Below are 18639 nucleotides of genomic sequence, written 5' to 3' on the forward strand. Positions count from 1 at the left end.
GAGCTCCTGCAGGTTTAGAAACCTGCAAACAGGTCAATTTTTAAAACGTGTGCCTTTAAAGTTGAGCAGGAAGCAGGAAACAGGAAGCGCTTAATGGGGAAGGGTCAGTTGCAGTTTGTTTTGCTTTCGTTTTCAGAGCAAGTAAAGTTGTGGAGGAACCAGACCCAGTAAGTGTGTGTGTGTGTGAGAGGGAGGGGGCAGGGGATTCCCCGGTTTGGAGGCCCTCCCCCTGCTTTAGAAAGCTTTAGAAAGCGGTGTGTGTGTGTGTTGGGTTTCTGATGCAATTTCACTTTCTGTTGTCATGAGTTAATTAAATGTTTGTATATGCATGCTGATGTTTAGCCAGTGAGTAGGTAGAGCCAATGAGAATGTTTGCACATACTTCCCACCAAGGCTAGGTGTCAATATGCATAGTAACCATTGAGGGAGAGCCCTAATAGGCTAATCCATATATTTGGGTGGTGGTCTGAGGGAAACCATTTGGTCAGTTTTATAGCCCTTTGTGTTAAGCCCTTAGATCTCCATGCAGTTGAAGTTAGGACTCCAGAGAGTCGAGATGTAGCCTAGAAGCTAGAAAGAATATTGAATCCTTCTTTGTTTTCTAGAAATCCCAGTCATACCTTTTCCTCATTAGAAAAGTAAACTCTTAAGCTAAACCGTGTGCCTGGCTGCTTTTTGTGGTTATCTCCACGTTACTCTGCTAAAGGTATATGTAAACCCCAACAGGGGGAAATGTGCACTGGGCACTCTATTATTCCCTATAGAGAACAAGTCTCATAGGGAATAATGGGGAATCTGGGGCTCTGTGGGGGGAAGGCTGTTCTTTGAGATAGAGGCACCAAATTTGCAGCATAGCATCGGATGCCTTTTTTCAAAACACTCTCCAAGTTTCAAAAGGATTGGATCAGGGGGGGGGGGCAATTCTATGAGCCCCCAAAGAAGGTACCCCTATCCTTTATTATTTCTAATGGAGGAAAGGCATTGAAAAGGTGTGCAGTCCCTTTCAATGTGATGGTCAGAAGAACTCCCTTTGGAGTTCAATTGTACTTGCTCCAACCTTGCTCATGACTCCACTCCCAATGTCTCCTGGCCCCATCCCCAAAGTCTCCTGGCTCCATCCCCCAAGTCCCATATTTCTTGAATTGGATCTTGGCAACCCTATGCAAGGCTCTCCGGGGCACATATGAGGAGAGGCGGTCCTGTACATACACTGGTCTCAGGTTGTGTAGGGCTTTAAATATCAGCACCAAAACCTTGATTCTGATTTGGTACTCTATTGGCTTGTTGTCATGTAGCAACTAAGGCAATCTGGCTTTTTATTTCTACTGTAATGGTGTAATTTGTCATTGGATGCTGGTTAGAAGATCTCTTTTCCCCATAAACTCCAGAGGTACACTTGATTTATTTCAGGTTGTAGCTTTTGTTAGTTTTTTGCCTATATGCTTTAAGAATCTCTACTTTTCTTACTTTTGACAGTTAGTGGTTTTTTGAAACTTGGGAGGCTGGTATCATGGAAACTTGGGTTTTCCTTCTCCATAATTCTTTTGTGTTGCTTAATCCCCAGATGGGGCAGGTGATTCCCCAGTTTGGAGGTCCTCCCCCCACTTCAGGGTTATCAGAAAGTGTGTGTGTCAGGGGGAGGGAAATGTCTGCTGGGCATGTCATTATTCCCTATGGAGACCAATTTTCATAGGATATAATGGATAATTGATCTGTGGTTATCTGGTGTCCTAGGGGAGCTGTTTTTTGAGGCAGAAGCATGGCATCCAATTCCTTTCCTCCAAACACCCTCCAAGTTTCAAAAGGATTGGACCAGGGGGTCTAATTCTATGAGTGCCAAAAGAAGATGCTCCTATCCTTCATTATTTTCAGTGGAAGGAAGGCATTTAAAAGGTGTATGGTCCCTTTAAATGTGATGGCCAGAACTCCCTTTGGAGTTCAATTATGCTTGTCACCACCTTGCTTCTGGCTCCACCCCCAATGTCTCCTGGCTCCACGACCAAAGTCTCCTGGCTCCACCCCCAAAGTCCTCAGATATTTCTTGAATTGGACTTTGCAACCCTAATCAGGTTCAAGGGTAGCCCCGTGTAAAGTGAGTTACAGTAATCCAGCCTGAAAGTGACCATTGACCATAAAAATCCCGAGAGGTGAGGTAAGGAACTGGTGGAAATGGTAGAAGACTGATCTTGCAACTGTGGGAACCTGGGCCTCCATAGAAAGTGAGGGATCCAGGATCATCTTCAGACTCTTCAGCCTTGCTGCATGATTGTCATCCTCTCATAATGATGCAACTTCTGGTATGATCTGGAAGTGTTAGTGTGTACTGGGGTGATGCTCTAGCACTCACCCCAAAACTCAATGGTTTTCATAGAATTTTGGAGTGAGTGCTAGAGTGTTTCCTCCAGCATGACACTGCCACTTATGGGTCATGCTTGAAGCCGAAGCTTTGTAATCCCTAACCCCCTCCCCATTTGGCTGGCCTGAGTTTGCCCACAGGACAGTTGAGTATCACTGGACAACTGGAATTAGAGGCCAAGCAGGCAAATGTTAAGCCTAAATCCAAAGTACATGTGGTAAGTGTATTTTGCTTATGGGCTTTTGTATATACATGAACAAAAAAGGTAAACAAATATTACATTGGGGAAGGTATGCATGAATAAAACCAATAGCTGGAAGTGTGTTGTGAATAGTGGAACCTAGTTCCTGGACATTTGTTCCTTTGTGAGAAGAGACATATTTTTGATTGAGTGAATTGGCATAGATTGTGAATCTCCAATCCTGTTGGCTTGTTGTCATCTAGCAACTAAGGCAATCTGGCTTTTTATTTCAACTGTAATGATGTAATTTTTCATTGGATGCTGGTTAGAAGATCTTCTTTCCCAATAAACTCTGGAGGTACATTTGATTTATTTCAAGTTCTTTTGACTGTGAATGCCTAATCCAGAATTCTTTATTCATTTGTGTGGCCAGTGGCAGCCTGAAGATGTCAGGTTAAGCATCCATTTTATATACACATCTGCAAGAAAGGGCAGAAGTGTAAAGTGATCTGAAGATTGTGTGCATGTTTTTTGTTGGTTTATGACCAGACACTGATTAGTAAGAAATATATCATCTAGTTATGCATTATCAATTCACATCTAGCTTAAAAAAACCCCCTTTATGTCTGTGTATCGAATGCAAGTCATTTGGTGATGATGATGCGATTTGTTCTCTACCTGCTTCCCTCTGTTCTGTACTATGGAGAATGGTTTGCCTTTGTAAGCCATCTGGGTCTGTTTTGTTAAATTTACCCAACATTCCAGTCCTATCAATCTGCTTTAGCTGTGGCAGTCTAAACACCTTGCACTGCCTGAGTTAAAGTAATGTTCTACCTAGGCAGGTGGAGGAGAGTTGGGAGACCATGTTGCACTTGCCAAATTTGAAGCTTACTGTTAAGTTATACAGAAGGTGCTAGCCACAGTTGAGCTACTAACTCAGAATGCTCATAGGACATGTAACTCCCTTTCATTTCAGTGGGACTTTCTTCAGAAGGACTTCCCCGTTGATTGTATTTCATGTGTTCCATGCAAGTTACTTTGATATAATTCTGACAATATATAGTTATTTGTTTTTTGCTGCTTTTGTTGGCTGGTAGTGTTCCTTGCTTTGTGGAGGGGCTGCTTTATCATTCATGGCTTAATTGTTTAATTTATTTATTTTCTGGGAAACATATGTTGGATATTAATGTTTACATACTTGTATGAGTATAGAGGGATTTTGCTTAATAGCTTCCACCCTGACATCAAACCTGTGGATCATGTTCCTGATGTAGCTGTTATGAAATGCTAATTGTTGTTCAGTACACGTTAGGACATAAGGACCAGAGTCCTTCATTGATAGTAGTTGCAAACACAACTGCATTAGCTGTTCATATTCCATTAAGGAGTTTAAATGCACAGAAGGAAGGCCATCCAAGAAAGCTCAAAGTAAGCATCGGACCATGTCATTTTGGATAAAGGACCCACTTCAGTGTGCTAGTGCCAGTTTGAATGTTTAATTTCAGGTCCTAAAGCTGAACTGGAAATCAGACAACTCCCACATCTGCCTCCCTCAAGCTGTTAGACAGAGATAGGCAGAGGTTTGGCGGTTTGTCTACTTCTGAATTGCAAGATTTATTACTTCTCTCTCAGCTTATCTGAGAGCATGTGTTGCATGCCTTACTTAGATTATTAATAAAGCTATCATGAGTAGGCACAACAATGGCAGTTGTTTGGATGGAGCAACATGACTCATGACAGTTTTTTGGAAAGCAGTATCTGGTAGTATTGTGGCTTTGGAAACTATTTATTTTTTCTCCCCCGTCCATTTTGTATGAAGATAGATCTGATCAGCTGACACCATTAAATGTAAGCATAGTCTGACTTCTATTTGCCATTGGACTTCTATTTTCTTTTGTGGAGTAGTGGATTTATCTACACAGTGTAGTTTATACAGTTAGCAGAATTAAATGCTTACACTGTTTTCCTGTAGCATTCCAATTTGCCAGTTAAAGACTTGTTGTGTATGTGGACTAATGATGCTATTACCTATGTTCCTGCCTGGCTTATTGGTCTGAGCTTGGGACTTGGAAACTATAGGCAGTAGGATTCAAATCTCTACAACTCTGCTCCAGTCTCAGGACCCTTCTGGTTTAAATGATCCAATGGTATCCTAGCGTGGGAACCTTGAATAATAATAATAATAATAATAAATTTATTTTTGTATCCCGCCCTCCCCCGCCAAAGGCGGGCTCAGGGCGGCTCACAGACATGGCATTCCATGATTCAAATAAAACAATGTAAACAACAATTTTAAATATAATCAATTACATAAATAACTTAGTTAAAATAGATAAAATAGGTGCTATAAAATACTGTAAGTCATAATATACATAAGATGGCTAGGTGGCTACAAGTCGGTTTAGCCAGGTTCTGTCTCAAAGGCAAGCTGGAAAAGAAATGTTTTGCAAGCCCTGCGGAATTGGTTCAGGTCCCGCAGGGCTCGCACCATCTCTGGAAGATGATTCCACCATCGAGGGGCCATTACTGAGAAGAACTGTATATAGTTGGCCCCATTGGCCCAGTACATCAGTCTCCTAGTTCAGCCATTACCGTGCTGTAACTAATAAAGAGAGCTATGATCACTGGAACCGCATCTCCTCCTTGCATTGAACCCACCATATTATAAGACTAGAAATATGGATGCTCCTATATTTTTAAAAGACCGCAGCTCTGCATGTTAAGGTTGCCAAGTTCAATTTAAGAAATACCTGGGGACTTTGGGGGTGGAGCCAGGAGACATTAGGGGTGGAGCCAAGATCAAGGCTGTGACAAGCATAATTGAACTCCAAAGGGAGTTCTGGCAATCACATTTAAAGGGACGGCACTTTTCAATGCCTTCCTTCCATAGGAAATAATGAAGGATAAAGGCACCTTCTTTTGGGGCTCATAGAATTGGACCCCCTGGTCCAATCTTTTTGAAACTTGGGGAGTATTTTGGGGAGAGGCACTAGATGCTATACTGAAAATTTGGTGCCTCTACCTCAAAAAACAGCCTCCCCAGATCCCCATGGATCCATTATTTTGTATGGGAATAAATCTCCCTAGGGAATAATAGAGTTCCCAACAGACATTTCCCTCCCCTCGCCCCGCTTTCTGACGACCCTGAAGCGGGGGGAGGGCCTCCAAACCGGGGGATCCCCTGCCCCCACCTGGGGATTGGCAACCCTACTGCATGTAGATAACTAGTATGTCAGTGAGAATCTGCTTAGAGTTCTCACTGAAGATTTATTTGTTCTTCTGCATATACTCCCTCCCCCACTTCACAACTAAAATACTGCACTGCAGGAAAAGCTGTACCACTTCATTCTACTGAATATATAAATGTAGCATAATAGCTTTAACCCTTGGTAGAATTTGTGAGGGGAAAATTCATGTGTCCTTGAGGGGAGAAGCAGGAGGTGTTTGGAATGAGAGAAAAGTATTTCTGGGGAGGAGTGTCCTGTGAGGAGTAGACTGATGGTTCAACTAAACGTGTGTAATCCAAACTGATTCATGGTACATAGGGTTGTCATGCTTGGCCTGGCAACCAGTGGGAGACTGGGAGTAGGGGTTGGTTATGGGCAAGCACTAGCTGATGGTCATTTGTAAATTTTTTTTTATTCTCCCACTGCCACTCTGAGTGGCAGCAGCAGATGCCAGCAGTGTTTGGAAAGTGTTATCAAGACACAGATGACTTATGGCGATCCCAGTAAGGGGAGGGGCCTCAGCATAATATAATGCCATAGAGTCCACCCTTCAAAGCAGCCATTTTCTTCAGGGGAGCTGATCGCTGCTTACTGATCAGTTGTCAAAGCAGGAGATCTCCAGGCCCCACCTGGAGGCTGGCAACCTTGTGACCTCTGCAGAGTCTTCCTTGGTGGTCTCTGTTCCAAGTACCAACTGTGCTGAGCTTCTGAGATCTGAAGAGATCAGGTTGTACCATGCTGCCTTCCTTCCCAAATATGCTGTAGTGTGTCCTATTTAAAGAAACATCTGTATGCACTGTTAACAATCCACTGGCTTTTCAAAGGGCCATTCTTTGTGAAAAAGCCAATGATTCTTCATTATGTTCTACCCAGTCAGGGATCACTGGCTGTATAATGTTCTCTTGCAAGATGGGGAAGCTGAACTCTTTTACACCGGGTCAGTTCCTCTTCCAAGTACAAATGTTCTTACTTCCTGCTGTGTTGAATCTGATCATTGCATTAGACAAAAAAAATACTTCATAAGACCTATGGACTACAGGAACCACTGCAAAAATTTTGTAGCAAACAATTAATTCACTTTGTGGTGCTTGCCTGTAGCTTCCAATTCAAGACAGCATTTTGTGTCTGTTTGTATTTTGAGCTGAATAGAAAAAAATGCCAATTTAATAGTATATTTTGCTTCTGAAATCTACATTTTTGGAGGCAAATAAAAGGATTCTAGCTTGATAAAAACATTTCTCTACCCCATACTTTATTTATATAAACTCCAAAGGATAAAGTATGGGGTAGAGAAAAGTTTTTATCAAGCTAGAATCCTTTTATTTACCTCCAAAATGTAGATTTCAGAAGCAAAATATACTATTAAATTGGCATTATGTTCGCCATTCTTGTTTATATGTTCTTGTTCTATTGCTACTTAGGGTATACTTGTGTATTTCACAGCTAAGGCTGTTTGCATGAAGACTGTTGATTCAAAAATGGTTAGGTGGCAAATCACAAAATCAAATTACACCCCCCCACACACACACACACCACATTGGATCCAACAGCCTGTTGCTCTCCTTGTCAGTTGGTATCTGTTTATCAAGCAAATGCAGTAATCTCTAGCATTCTGCTGCAAAACTGTTTTTCAGTGCCTGCTGAAATCAAAATAACATGCTTTCATGCTGCAGCTTCAAATTGTATAGTGATCTGAGGCTTGGTGAAGTGCAAATATAGAGCATTTAATATTACTAGATTCTTCAAAGTCTCCTGGCCCCACCCCCAAGTCTCCTGGCTCTACCTCCAAAGTCCCCAGATATTTTCTGAATTAGATTTGGCAACCCTATTCATTAGCCATAGCTCGCCTGTGTACCTCTCTTTTCTGGATCTCAGAGGAGACTCAGCTGACTAATTCCTGCACTGACACGAGGTTGCTTCTTTGTTTTCCTTGGGACATTCCAGTTCACAGGACTTTGACAGGTGTAATGCGGTCCCATTGCCTGCCATAATTTATAGCAAAATTTTAGATCTTGCAATACTGTACAACTCTGTTCTTTCATTACAGTTTCTGACCTGTATAAATTCTGGGACCTTGTTTTTATATTTAGGTCATAAAACAGAATTAATCTAAATCTACAGATTTCAATTATGTCTAATGTGTATTGCTAACTTGTTTTTGCTGATTTTTTAATTTTATTTTCTGTGTTTCAATTTCTGTAGGGGGTATTTTTGAATGTGTGGAATCCGGCCCAACCGGAGCGATGGGAGCAGAGGAACTAGCCTTCAGATTTGCGGTGAACACAATCAATAGAAACAGAACTCTGTTGCCAAACACCACACTAACATATGACACACAGAAGATAAACCTCTATGACAGTTTTGAAGCATCCAAAAAAGGTAAGTTTTTGAAAGCTTTCAAGAGATGTAGATATTTGCCTGGCTTAGGTGTTGGTGTCCTCATATCAAGGGAATACATTTTAATCCACCTCAGTGATCTGCCTCACATGACTCTACCTATGTCTCCTATAGACATAAATAACTTGGGTCAAGTGCCATGAAAAACACTTGTGGGGGAATAGAATCATGGACACCTTTATTCTCAATTTCTGAGTTCAGTGTCATTTGTTGGCAGAGTCTGTAGAAAAAGCTGGGTACCCAACTGCAAAGACAAAGCCAATGTGAATACAACTTGTGTTCATCTAGGATCACAAAGGTACGCTGAAGGTGTGTAGGTCAGCAGCAGGGAGAAAAGGTGTGATACTGTTTTCCTTCTATGTTCAGTATCTCTGAGTTTCAAGTTGTATGCAGGGCTTTTTTTGTAGCAGGAATTCTTTTGCATATTGGGCCACCTCCCCACCCCGATGTAAGCCAATCCTCCAAAAACTTACAGTAGGCCCTCCAGTAAGAGCCCTGTAAGCTGTTGGAGGATTGGCTACATTAGAGGTGTGTGTCCAAATATGCAAAGGAGTTCCTGCTACAAAAAAAAGCTCTGATTATATGAACAGGACTATATACAACTCTCACTGGCTTCTGTGGCAGAGTTAGCAGGCAATTAAAGATTTTATGCTTCTGTGTTCAGAGAGCCAACTAGTGAAATTCTTCTCATGCAGGACCTCCAATGTGTAATATATATGTGTATTGCTTTGCATATGTTTTAGTGGAAATGTGGACAAAATTTCTAGAAATAATACTTCTCTCACACAAAGAAAGAAGTGGCCATCACAAATAAAGTTATGTATGGGCCAGTGGGCATGGCATTTGTATATTCATTCTCTGTTGTATTTTTAGTTTACACTACGTTGTGTACAGTACAGTAGTTATTTCTTTAGTCCTGACAATATCCCTACAAGGCAGGTTGTTTACTTTTAATAGGAAACTATGAAAATTATTTTTTCTAAGCCTGTCAAAAGAGCAGGGATTTTCAGCCCCCTGGTACAGATCTCATATTCTCTGCTTGCTTTCGTGACTTTGTGGATTCGAGACAGATAGACAGGGAGATAGACTTTGTGGATTCCAGATAGCTGTTTGCCTTTGGCAGCCGTTTCTGTAAGCTTCAAGAAGTCATGAATGAAAGGTGAAAGGCTCAGGTATAATGGTGTATTTATTGTGACAGGGGCCTTAATAACCAGATTTATACTCTCAGCTAGTGTGATGGCTTACAGTTCTTCCACTAACAAACAAGCAGATGTCTCATCAAAAGACTTCAGGCTAGAGAAGTCCAAATAAGATTGGATTTCAGCATATCTAGTACCTTTGCAGGCAGTCCATGAAGTAGAGGCCTGGAATGGGCAATGAATTTGATTTTAAAAGCACCACACAGAAGAAGAATGTTGAGGTAAAGCCAGAACTGGTTTAAAATCAGGGCTTTTTTTGTAGCAAGAACTCCTTTGCATATTAGGCCACATACCCTTGATGTAGCCAGTCCTCCTGCAGCTTACAGTGGACCCTGTACTAAGAGCCCTGTAAGCTTTTGCAGGATTTTAAAATCCTGTTTAAAATAATGTTTGAACTAAGAATACTGTATGTGCAGCATTCCTACATACTCTGTATATACTGTGTCCCTGCGGAATATGCAAGGATATAAAGAATTAAAAACTAATAAGTCATCAGGTCCGGATGGCATACATCCAAGAGTTCTGAAAGAACTCAAAATTGAACTTGTGGATCTCAGGACAAAAATATGTAATCTTTCATTGAAATCTGCCTCCGTTTCTGAGGACTGGAAGGTAGCAAATGTCACCCACATCTTCCAGAGGAGATCCGGGAAATTACAGGACAGTCAGTCTGACTTCAATACCAGGAAAGTTGGTAGAAAGCATTATCAAGGACAGAATGAGTAGGCACATTGATGAACACAAGTTATTGAGGAATACTCAGCATGGGTTTTATAAGGGAAGATCTTTCCTCACTAACCTGTTACAGTTCTTTGAGGGGGTGAACAAACATGTGGACAAAGGGGACCCAATAGATGTTGTTTACCTTGACTTCCAGAAAGTTTTGATAGATGACAGGTCCTCTTGTTGATCAAAAACTGGCTAATTAATAGGAAGCAGAGAGTGAGTATAAATGGGCAGTCTTCGCAGTGGAGGACGGTAAGCAGTAGGGTGCCGCAGGGCTCAGTACTGGGTCCCATGCTCTTTAACTTGTTCATTAATGATCTGGAGTTGGGAGTAAGCAGTGAAGTGGCCAAGTTTGCAGATGACACTAAATTATTCAGGGTTAGGATTCAGAGAGAATTGATGGGCACTCCAAAGGGAACTGTTGAGGCTGGGTGAGTGGGCGTCAACGTGGCAGATGAAGTTCAATGTGGCCAAATGCAAAGTTATGCACATTGGGGCCAAGAATCCCAGCTACAAATACAAGTTGATGGATTGTGAACTGGCAGAGACTGACCAAGAGAGAGATCTTGGGGTCGTGGTAGATAATTAATTTAATTGATTATTTATTCATGTTAGCACTTTAAATTTTAGGAATTAGGTTTAGTATTGTGCTAAGTAAGAATTATTTATTTACTAATCAATTAGGAAAGATTTTGGTGATCTAGATAATTGGGAACCGAGGACGGGGGTGGGCCGGGGATCTGTGCTGTGTATGTAAATTAGTCAGTTGAACTTAATATAACCATCAAAGAATAGGCTTGGGATGACCGGTCAGGGGATTCCAGTGCTCCTGGGGAGGGGAAGATATGACGGTGGGAATGGACGGAGATATGAGAGAAGGAGATAGAGACAAAATAGTGCTCGGCCCCCTTCTAGTCTACTTCCCATCCCAACGGTGACAAGTAGGGGGACCAAGAGAATTTGCCCGCGTCCGACACTGGTGTTATGCAACGCCAGGTCTATAAATAATAAGATCGAGACCATTAAGGACTTCCTGCTTCGGCAGGATGCAGACCTGGCTTGTGTGACCGAGACCTGGGTTCAAGAGGGAGAGACAACGGCACTCTCCCAGATGACTCCCCCAGGTTACTCGGTCTTCCACCAGTCGCGGATTAGCGGGCGGGGTGGCGGTATTCATACGGGAGGCTTACTCCTTCCGGGCCCTCCCGGCCCCAAAGATCGACGGTGTTGAATGTGTCGGCCTTGTGTTGGATGTCGGGGAGAGGTTGGCGATCTGGCTGGTGTACCGTCCGCCTAACGCACCGGCCAGCGCCTTACCATCCCTGATGGAAGCGGTGTCCGGCTGGGCATTGGAGTACCCAGGGCTTCTGGTCCTGGGTGACTTCAATGTCCACACCGATGACGCGGCTTCCACTCAGGCGATGGACCTAGTGTCTTCCATGGCGACACTGGGACTCTTCCAACTTGTTACCACTCCCACACATCAGGCTGGGCACACATTAGATCTGATCTTTGCGGCCGGGATTAAAGTGAACGAAATCGCAACGGAGGCGATACCATGGTCGGATCACTTAGCCCTCAAGGCTCGTATGGAGACGCTACCACAACCCTGTAAGGGCGAAGAGCCTATTTTGGCTCGCCCGCAGAGCCTGATGGACCCGGAATGGTTCCAAACGGCTCTTCGGGATCCTTGGCCCCCTTGCGATTCTCTTGATGCCCTGGTTGATGCCTGGCAAGACTGGCTATCTGGGGCAATCAACGAGATCGCACCCCGGCGTCCTCTGCGCCCTCGTTCAAGGCTGGCTCCCTGGTATACCCTGGAGCTACGCCAGTTGAAACAAGGACTCCGACGACTAGAGAGGCAGTGGCGGCGCACTCGTGGCGAAGCGGCGAGAACATCCTACAGAACGTTTATGAGGTCGTATGAGATGGCAGTCAAGGCCGCGAAGACGAAGTACTTCGCGGCCAAGATTGCGTCTGCAAATTCGCGCCCGGCACAATTGTTTAAAATAATTGGACATTTAACTACACTGCCCCAGGGCAGACCAAACGTTAAAGAATTAGAAATAGGCTGTGAGGCTTTTGCGAAATTTTTTGCAGACAAAATCACGTCGCTCCGCCAGGACCTGCCCATCACCTTAGATACAGTACATGAGCCCGAGGCCCCATGCCTGTCTTCTGATTTAACTCTGGATCATTTCAACCCGCTCAGCCTGGAGGAAGTTGACGGAATTCTCTCCTCTGCGCGCCCTACAACTTGCGATTTGGACCCATGCCCCTCCTGGCTAATTAAATCCTGCCTGAGGGAGCTTGAATGTCCTCTACGGGACATCATAAATAGATCCCTCTCGGAGGGGCGCTTTCCATCATCCCTGAAAGAGGCTTTGGTCCGACCCCTCTTGAAAAAAAGTACAGCAGACCCGGCCGAATTGGCAAACTACCGACCGGTCTCTAATTTACCGTTTTTAGGTAAAATAATAGAGAGGGCAGTGGCGTCGCAGTTGCAGAGCTTTCTGGATGATGCTTCCATCCTAGACCCTTGCCAGTCCGGCTTTCGCCCGGGTTATGGGACGGAGACAGTACTGGTCGCCCTGGTAAATGATCTCCAACGGCACCTGGATCGGGGCGGTGTGGCGGTGCTGATGTTGTTAGATCTGTCGGCCGCGTTCGACACGGTCGACCATCGGCTACTGACCCGCCGCCTCGCCGATATAGGGGTGAGGAGGTCTGCCTTACAATGGCTCTCCTCCTTCCTCGAAGATCGGGGACAAAGGGTGACAATTGGTGGCGAGCGGTCCCGGAGGCGCACACTGGATTGTGGAGTGCCTCAAGGGGCAGTTCTCTCACCAAGGAGAGCCAGTTTGGTGTAGTGGTTAAGTGTGCAGACTCTTATCTGGGAGAACCGGGTTTGATTCCCCACTCCTCCACTTGCACCTGCTGAAATGGCCTTGGGTCAGCCATAGCTCTGGCAGAGGTTGTCCTTGAAAGGGCAGCTGCTGTGAGAGCCCTCTCCAGCCCCACCCACCTCACAGGGTGTTTGTTGTGGGGGAGGAAGGTAAAGGAGATTGTGAGCCGCTCTGAGACTCTTCGGAGTGGAGGGCGGGATATAAATCCAATATCTTCTTCTTCATCTTCTTCTTCTTCTTCAATGTTATTTAATATCTATATGCGCCCTCTTGCCCAGATTGCCAGGAGATATGGACTTGGGTGCCATCAATATGCAGATGACACCCAACTCTACTTGCTGATGGACGGCCGGCCTGACTGCGTCTCTGAAAATTTAGACCGGGCCTTGCAGGATATGGCAATGTGGTTGAAGGGGAGTGGGCTGAAACTGAATCCAGCGAAGACAGAAGTCCTTTGTCTGGGTCGGGGTGCCCGGGAAGGGGAAATACCTCTCCCGGTCTTCGACGGGGCGCCACTGAAAGCGGCGCACCGGGTTAGGAGTCTGGGAGTTTTACTGGAGCCTTCATTATCAATGGAGGCCCAGATTGCAGCCACTGTCAAGTCAGCCTTTTTCCATCTGAGGCGGGCAAGGCAGTTGGCTCCCTTCCTAGAGCACCAAGATCTGGCAACGGTACTTCACGCAACGGTCACCTCGAGACTGGATTACTGTAATGCCCTCTACATGGGGCTGCCTCTGTACCGAACCCGGAAGCTGCAGCTGGTGCAGAACGCAGCGGCCAGACTGTTGCTGGGGCTCCCCAAATGGGAGCACATACAGCCTGGACTGCGCGAGCTGCACTGGCTGCCAGTTATATACCGGGTTCGTTACAAAGTGCTGGTCATTACCTTTAAAGCCCTATATGTTCGAGGACCTGTCTACCTTAGGGACCGTCTCTCCCCATATGAACCCCAGAGAGCACTGAGGTCAGCTGGAAAAAACTTGTTGACCACCCCCGGACCAAGAGAGGTGAAGCTGCAATGCACCCGCAATCGGGCCTTCTCCTCTGTAGCCCCGAACCTATGGAACCAACTTCCAGAGGAAATGCGGGCCCTGCGGGACCTTGAACAATTCCGCAGGGCCTGCAAGACCTTCCTCTTCCGACTGGCTTTCGCTGACGTAGAAAGAAATTGCTAATGATTACCGCCATCATAAAGAACAAATAGCATTAGCACTTTTATCAATTTAATTAATTAATTTTAAACTTATCAGAATTTTAATGTTAATGTTTAATGTTAAATGTAACTTTGTCTTTTGTATAATGGTAATTTGAATGATGTTGTTAGCTGCCCTGAGCCTGCTCCGGCGGGGAGGGTGGGATATAAATAACATTATCTATCTATCTATCTATCTATCTATCTATCTATCTATCTATCTATCTATCTATCTATCTATCTATCTATCTATCACTCACTGAAAATTTCAAGACAGTGTGCAATTGCAATAAAAAAGGCCAACGCCATGCTGGGAATTATTAGGAAGGGAATTGAAAACAAATCAGCCAGTATCATAATGCCCCTGTATAAATTGATGGTGCGGTCTCATTTGGAATAATGTGTACAATTCTGGTCACCGCACCTCAAAAAGAATATTATAGCATTAGAAAAAGTGCAGAAAAGGGCAACTAGAATGATTTAAGGTTTGGAACACTTTCCCTATGAAGAAAGGTTAAAACGCTTAGGGCTCTTTAGCTTGGAGAAATGTCGACTGCGGGGTGCCATGATAGAGGTTTGCAAGATTATGCATGGGATGGAGAAAGTAGAGAAAGAAGTACTTTTCTCCCTTTCTCACAATACAAGAAGTCGTGGGCATTCAATGAAATTGCTGAGCAGTCAGGTTAGAATGGATAAAAGGAAATACTTCTTCACCCAAAGGGTGATTAACATGTGGAATTCACTGCCACAGGAGGTGGTGGAAGCTACAAACATAGCCAGCTTTAAGAGGGGATTGGATAAAAATATGGAGCAGAGGTCCATCAGTGGCTATTAGCCACAAAATATATATGTGTGTGTGTGTGTATATGTATGTATGTATATGTGTGTGTATACACACACACACACATATATATTGGCCACTGTGTGACAGAGTGTTGGACTGGATGGGCCATTGGCCTGATCCAACATGACTTCTCTTATGTTCTTATGATAGTTGTGTTTGTCTGTTACAGCAAAAACAAAACACAATAACATCTGACGAAGTGACTCTGAATTATGAAAACCTGTGCTTTAATATCCCTTAACAAAAAGGAGAAATCTGTTGACAGCCATTACTGTTATTAGAGTAATGGCTCTCCCCTTCTGTCAGCATTTGTGTATCTGCAGTTGTGAAAAGTAACGCATTAATATATAATAATGGCATTTTTCTAATAAGAGTGAAAATCTGGGCTAAGCATCCTAGAGTTAATCTGCATGCCATTGAAGGAAATGGCTAAGATCCCCCTAACTGTAGTAACAGTAAACGTCATCTTCTGACTTCAGATTAGTAACGGAAGTTTTGTCTGGGTAATGGCTTTTCTGTGGTTGGTGGTTTAACGGAAAGCACAAAATAAGAGACTTGCATTTAACTTGAATCTCCTTAAGATAAAAATTGGTACGTGTGACTATAATTATTAAGGACAAGATTTTGCTATCAAACCTTGCCTTGTTTGGTAGAGAGTTTTCTGGGCAATGTCGCCTCCCCCCACCTTTGTACACTGTTGACCATGTGTGTCTTGCTTTTCAGCCTGTGATCAACTCTCCCTTGGAGTAGCAGCTATCTTTGGACCTTCTCATAGCTCTTCAGCTAATGCGGTGCAATCTATCTGCAATGCCTTGGGGGTTCCACATATACAGACTCGCTGGAAGCATCAGGTTTCAGACAACAAAGACTCTTTCTATGTCAGTCTTTATCCAGATTTCTCTTCACTCAGCCGTGCCATCCTTGACCTTGTACAGTTCTTCAAGTGGAAAACTGTCACTGTTGTTTATGATGATAGCACAGGTAAGCAGGACTGCGGTTCTTTATGTGGATGTATTTGTGCGGGAGTACTTAATATTTTTTTTGTAATCCTTTAAAAAGCATAGGGGTTTTTTTTACATGCTACTTCTGTATAACCATTGAAATGCTATGAAATGCTGTGAAACATGCACCTTTTCATAATGCATTGTAATAGATTTGATTTATATTCACACTGAAATGAAAGATGAGATTTTCAGTCTGATGCATTAAAAGCTAAAGGGTCATTTTAGCAATTATCTAAGGAGTCTGAACTCAAGAAAAAAAAAAGTCTGCAAATTTCATGAGAAAAATACCACCATTTCACCAAGAAAAGAAACCAGGAAGAGTTCTGTTTACAGAACACTGTATGAACTCTATTGTTGACTTTTTGTAAGAAAATTCATAATTTTAATACTGCAGTTTGTTTTCATGATCCTGAATTATTCATCAATTTGTTTTAACCTCCCTGGCACTTCGCTGCCCCATAAAATGTACAAAATCTAAATCTGGTAGTTTAGCTTCTATGTGAGTAAGCAGCTTTCTATCAACTTCTGTATTGAAATTGATTGTAAATACAAAACTAGAGCTGACTGATGCCACAACTGGTAACACCTTGTTTAGGAACTCCATATTCATATGGGAACTGAGATTATGCTATACATCTTCAAGATATTACTACTGTGGTGGTATAAATTTGGTATGGTAAATATCCTAAAATTATTCTGCTTGACCTACATATGACCAAACTGCCTAACTAAATGTATATAAAGATAGGTAGCTGTGTTAGTCTGTCTGTAGCAGTAGAAAAGAGTCCAGTAGCACCTTAAAGACTAACAAAATTTGTGGCAGGGGATGAGCTTTTCTGAGTCATGGAAGTCATGGAAGCTGCCACCCTATCACAAATTTTGTTAGTCTTTAATGTGCTCCTGGACTCTTACTCTTTTCTACTGCTAAAGCTATATAATTTTATCCATAGCATTTTATGCCAGCCCCAGAGCACTGTGCAGCTGGCTTCATCTTCAGAAAGTTTCCTAATTTGAGGGTGAGTTTAAAAGATACAAAGTAGGGATCTCCCAATATATTATTAGTGATAATGCTGAAATTTAGTTTTCATGCAATTTTTTGCTTCAGTGAACAATGCAGCATTTTATACATTAAAATTTTTAAACAGTGGATTAGATCCAAAGATTCTCTCCCACTAGCTGAGGGTCTTCTATCAATGACAAATTCTTATATAGTGGAAGGGGAGTGTTTGAATCCAGCCCAATATAAATATATTAATCATAAAAGAATTCTATTTTATAAAACCATGCAATTTACTGTTCATTTGAGATAATGGCCCTTTGGCCAAGTAGCTAATTAACTACCAAACAGATTTCCCCTTCCGATGCTACTTTCTTGTGCTGCTATAACATTGTCCTAGGAGCTTGTCCTCATGCTTTGATATTTACTTGCAAGGTCAAACTAAGTCAGAAATCCCCCCCACCCCCCAAAAAACCCCTGTCTTCATACCCAGAATTTTTATTTCTTAAAATTTATACAGCTGTGGCCTAGGAGACGTGAGATACCATTTTTTCAGCACAAGACAGCTAGAGAAACAAACTGGTTGCTTCGAGGCTTTTGCAGAGTCACATGATGGAATGACTGGACACAGTCTGAGCTTCATAGTGTACACTGGCCCTTGGTCTTCTCAACTGTTTTCAAGATCTGGAAGAACAATTAAGGACCTTCTCAGAGCTCATCATTATGTGGGCATTATCAGATTTGATACACTAGTGCAGGGTAGAGAATAACATCACCAGCTGTCATTTTCTACAATAAAGCAAGTCCAGATAATGTTTATTGGATTTGTGATGACGTCTGTACCGAATATGGAAAATAATCCACAGTCAAGTCTTTCATCAACCCTATATGCCTTTTTGTCAGAAAACATTGCAAGAAAAGCTGTAGTCAAGCATATTTATGGAAGTCTTGATATGTCAAATTCATACCCAGAAAGTTTACATTTAAAAGTTGCATAGTTGTACCTCATGAGAGGTGGATAACAACTATATTACCAGTAATGACAATAGAGGTAGGCAGTGACAGCTTTCCATGGCTTGATGTCACAGCACCTCTTACACTGCAAGATTCATAGATGTGGTTGATGATCGTACACTTGTGGTTCTCATAGGAATAAATTCAATAGGAATAAGTTCTTCAGATTCTTCAGTCTTCAGCTTAACAGCAGGTAGATTGTCTTTAGTCATTGCATTACTCCTGTTCATGTAGCCAGTAGCTACCTGGAAAGAGGTAGTTGGTCTCAGGAAAGTCTGGACACCTGAGTATTCAAAGATTGTAGCAAATCATAGCAATGCCAATCAATATCACCACAAATCTTTATTTTTTAAAAAGAAGTGTTGTGTGCCTCACTTTTACTCCATGGTATGCTAAAATCTTGATGAAATATACTGACCACAATGCAGCTCTACAAGTGATTTTATAAGATTACAAAATTTGAGGAATATTTACCACTTGACCTAACTGCAATAAATCCACAACTTTCAAATTATTTATGTAGTGATGTTCCTTTCAAGAACTAAAGAGTACATGAGTTTTAACTCATGTGCATATCAGGCTCTTGGAATTGAGTA

At 42.8% G+C, this 18639-nt stretch overlaps 1 protein-coding gene across 4 annotated transcripts in view; it reads left to right on the plus strand.

Annotated features, from left to right (window-relative positions):
* Positions 1–18639, plus strand: part of GRIK2 (glutamate ionotropic receptor kainate type subunit 2) — an 896645-nt gene that overhangs the window by 259386 nt on the left and 618620 nt on the right. For all 4 annotated transcript variants that reach the window (XM_060237503.1, XM_060237506.1, XM_060237504.1 and 1 more), the window contains exons 3-4: positions 7967–8143; positions 15752–16009. In XM_060237503.1, coding sequence (XP_060093486.1) covers positions 7967–8143; positions 15752–16009 — 435 coding nt within the window. The remainder of the gene's footprint in view (positions 1–7966; positions 8144–15751; positions 16010–18639) is intronic.

This window comes from Heteronotia binoei, chromosome 1 (genome assembly GCF_032191835.1).
Source record: "Heteronotia binoei isolate CCM8104 ecotype False Entrance Well chromosome 1, APGP_CSIRO_Hbin_v1, whole genome shotgun sequence".
Taxonomy (NCBI): Eukaryota; Metazoa; Chordata; class Lepidosauria; order Squamata; family Gekkonidae; genus Heteronotia; species Heteronotia binoei.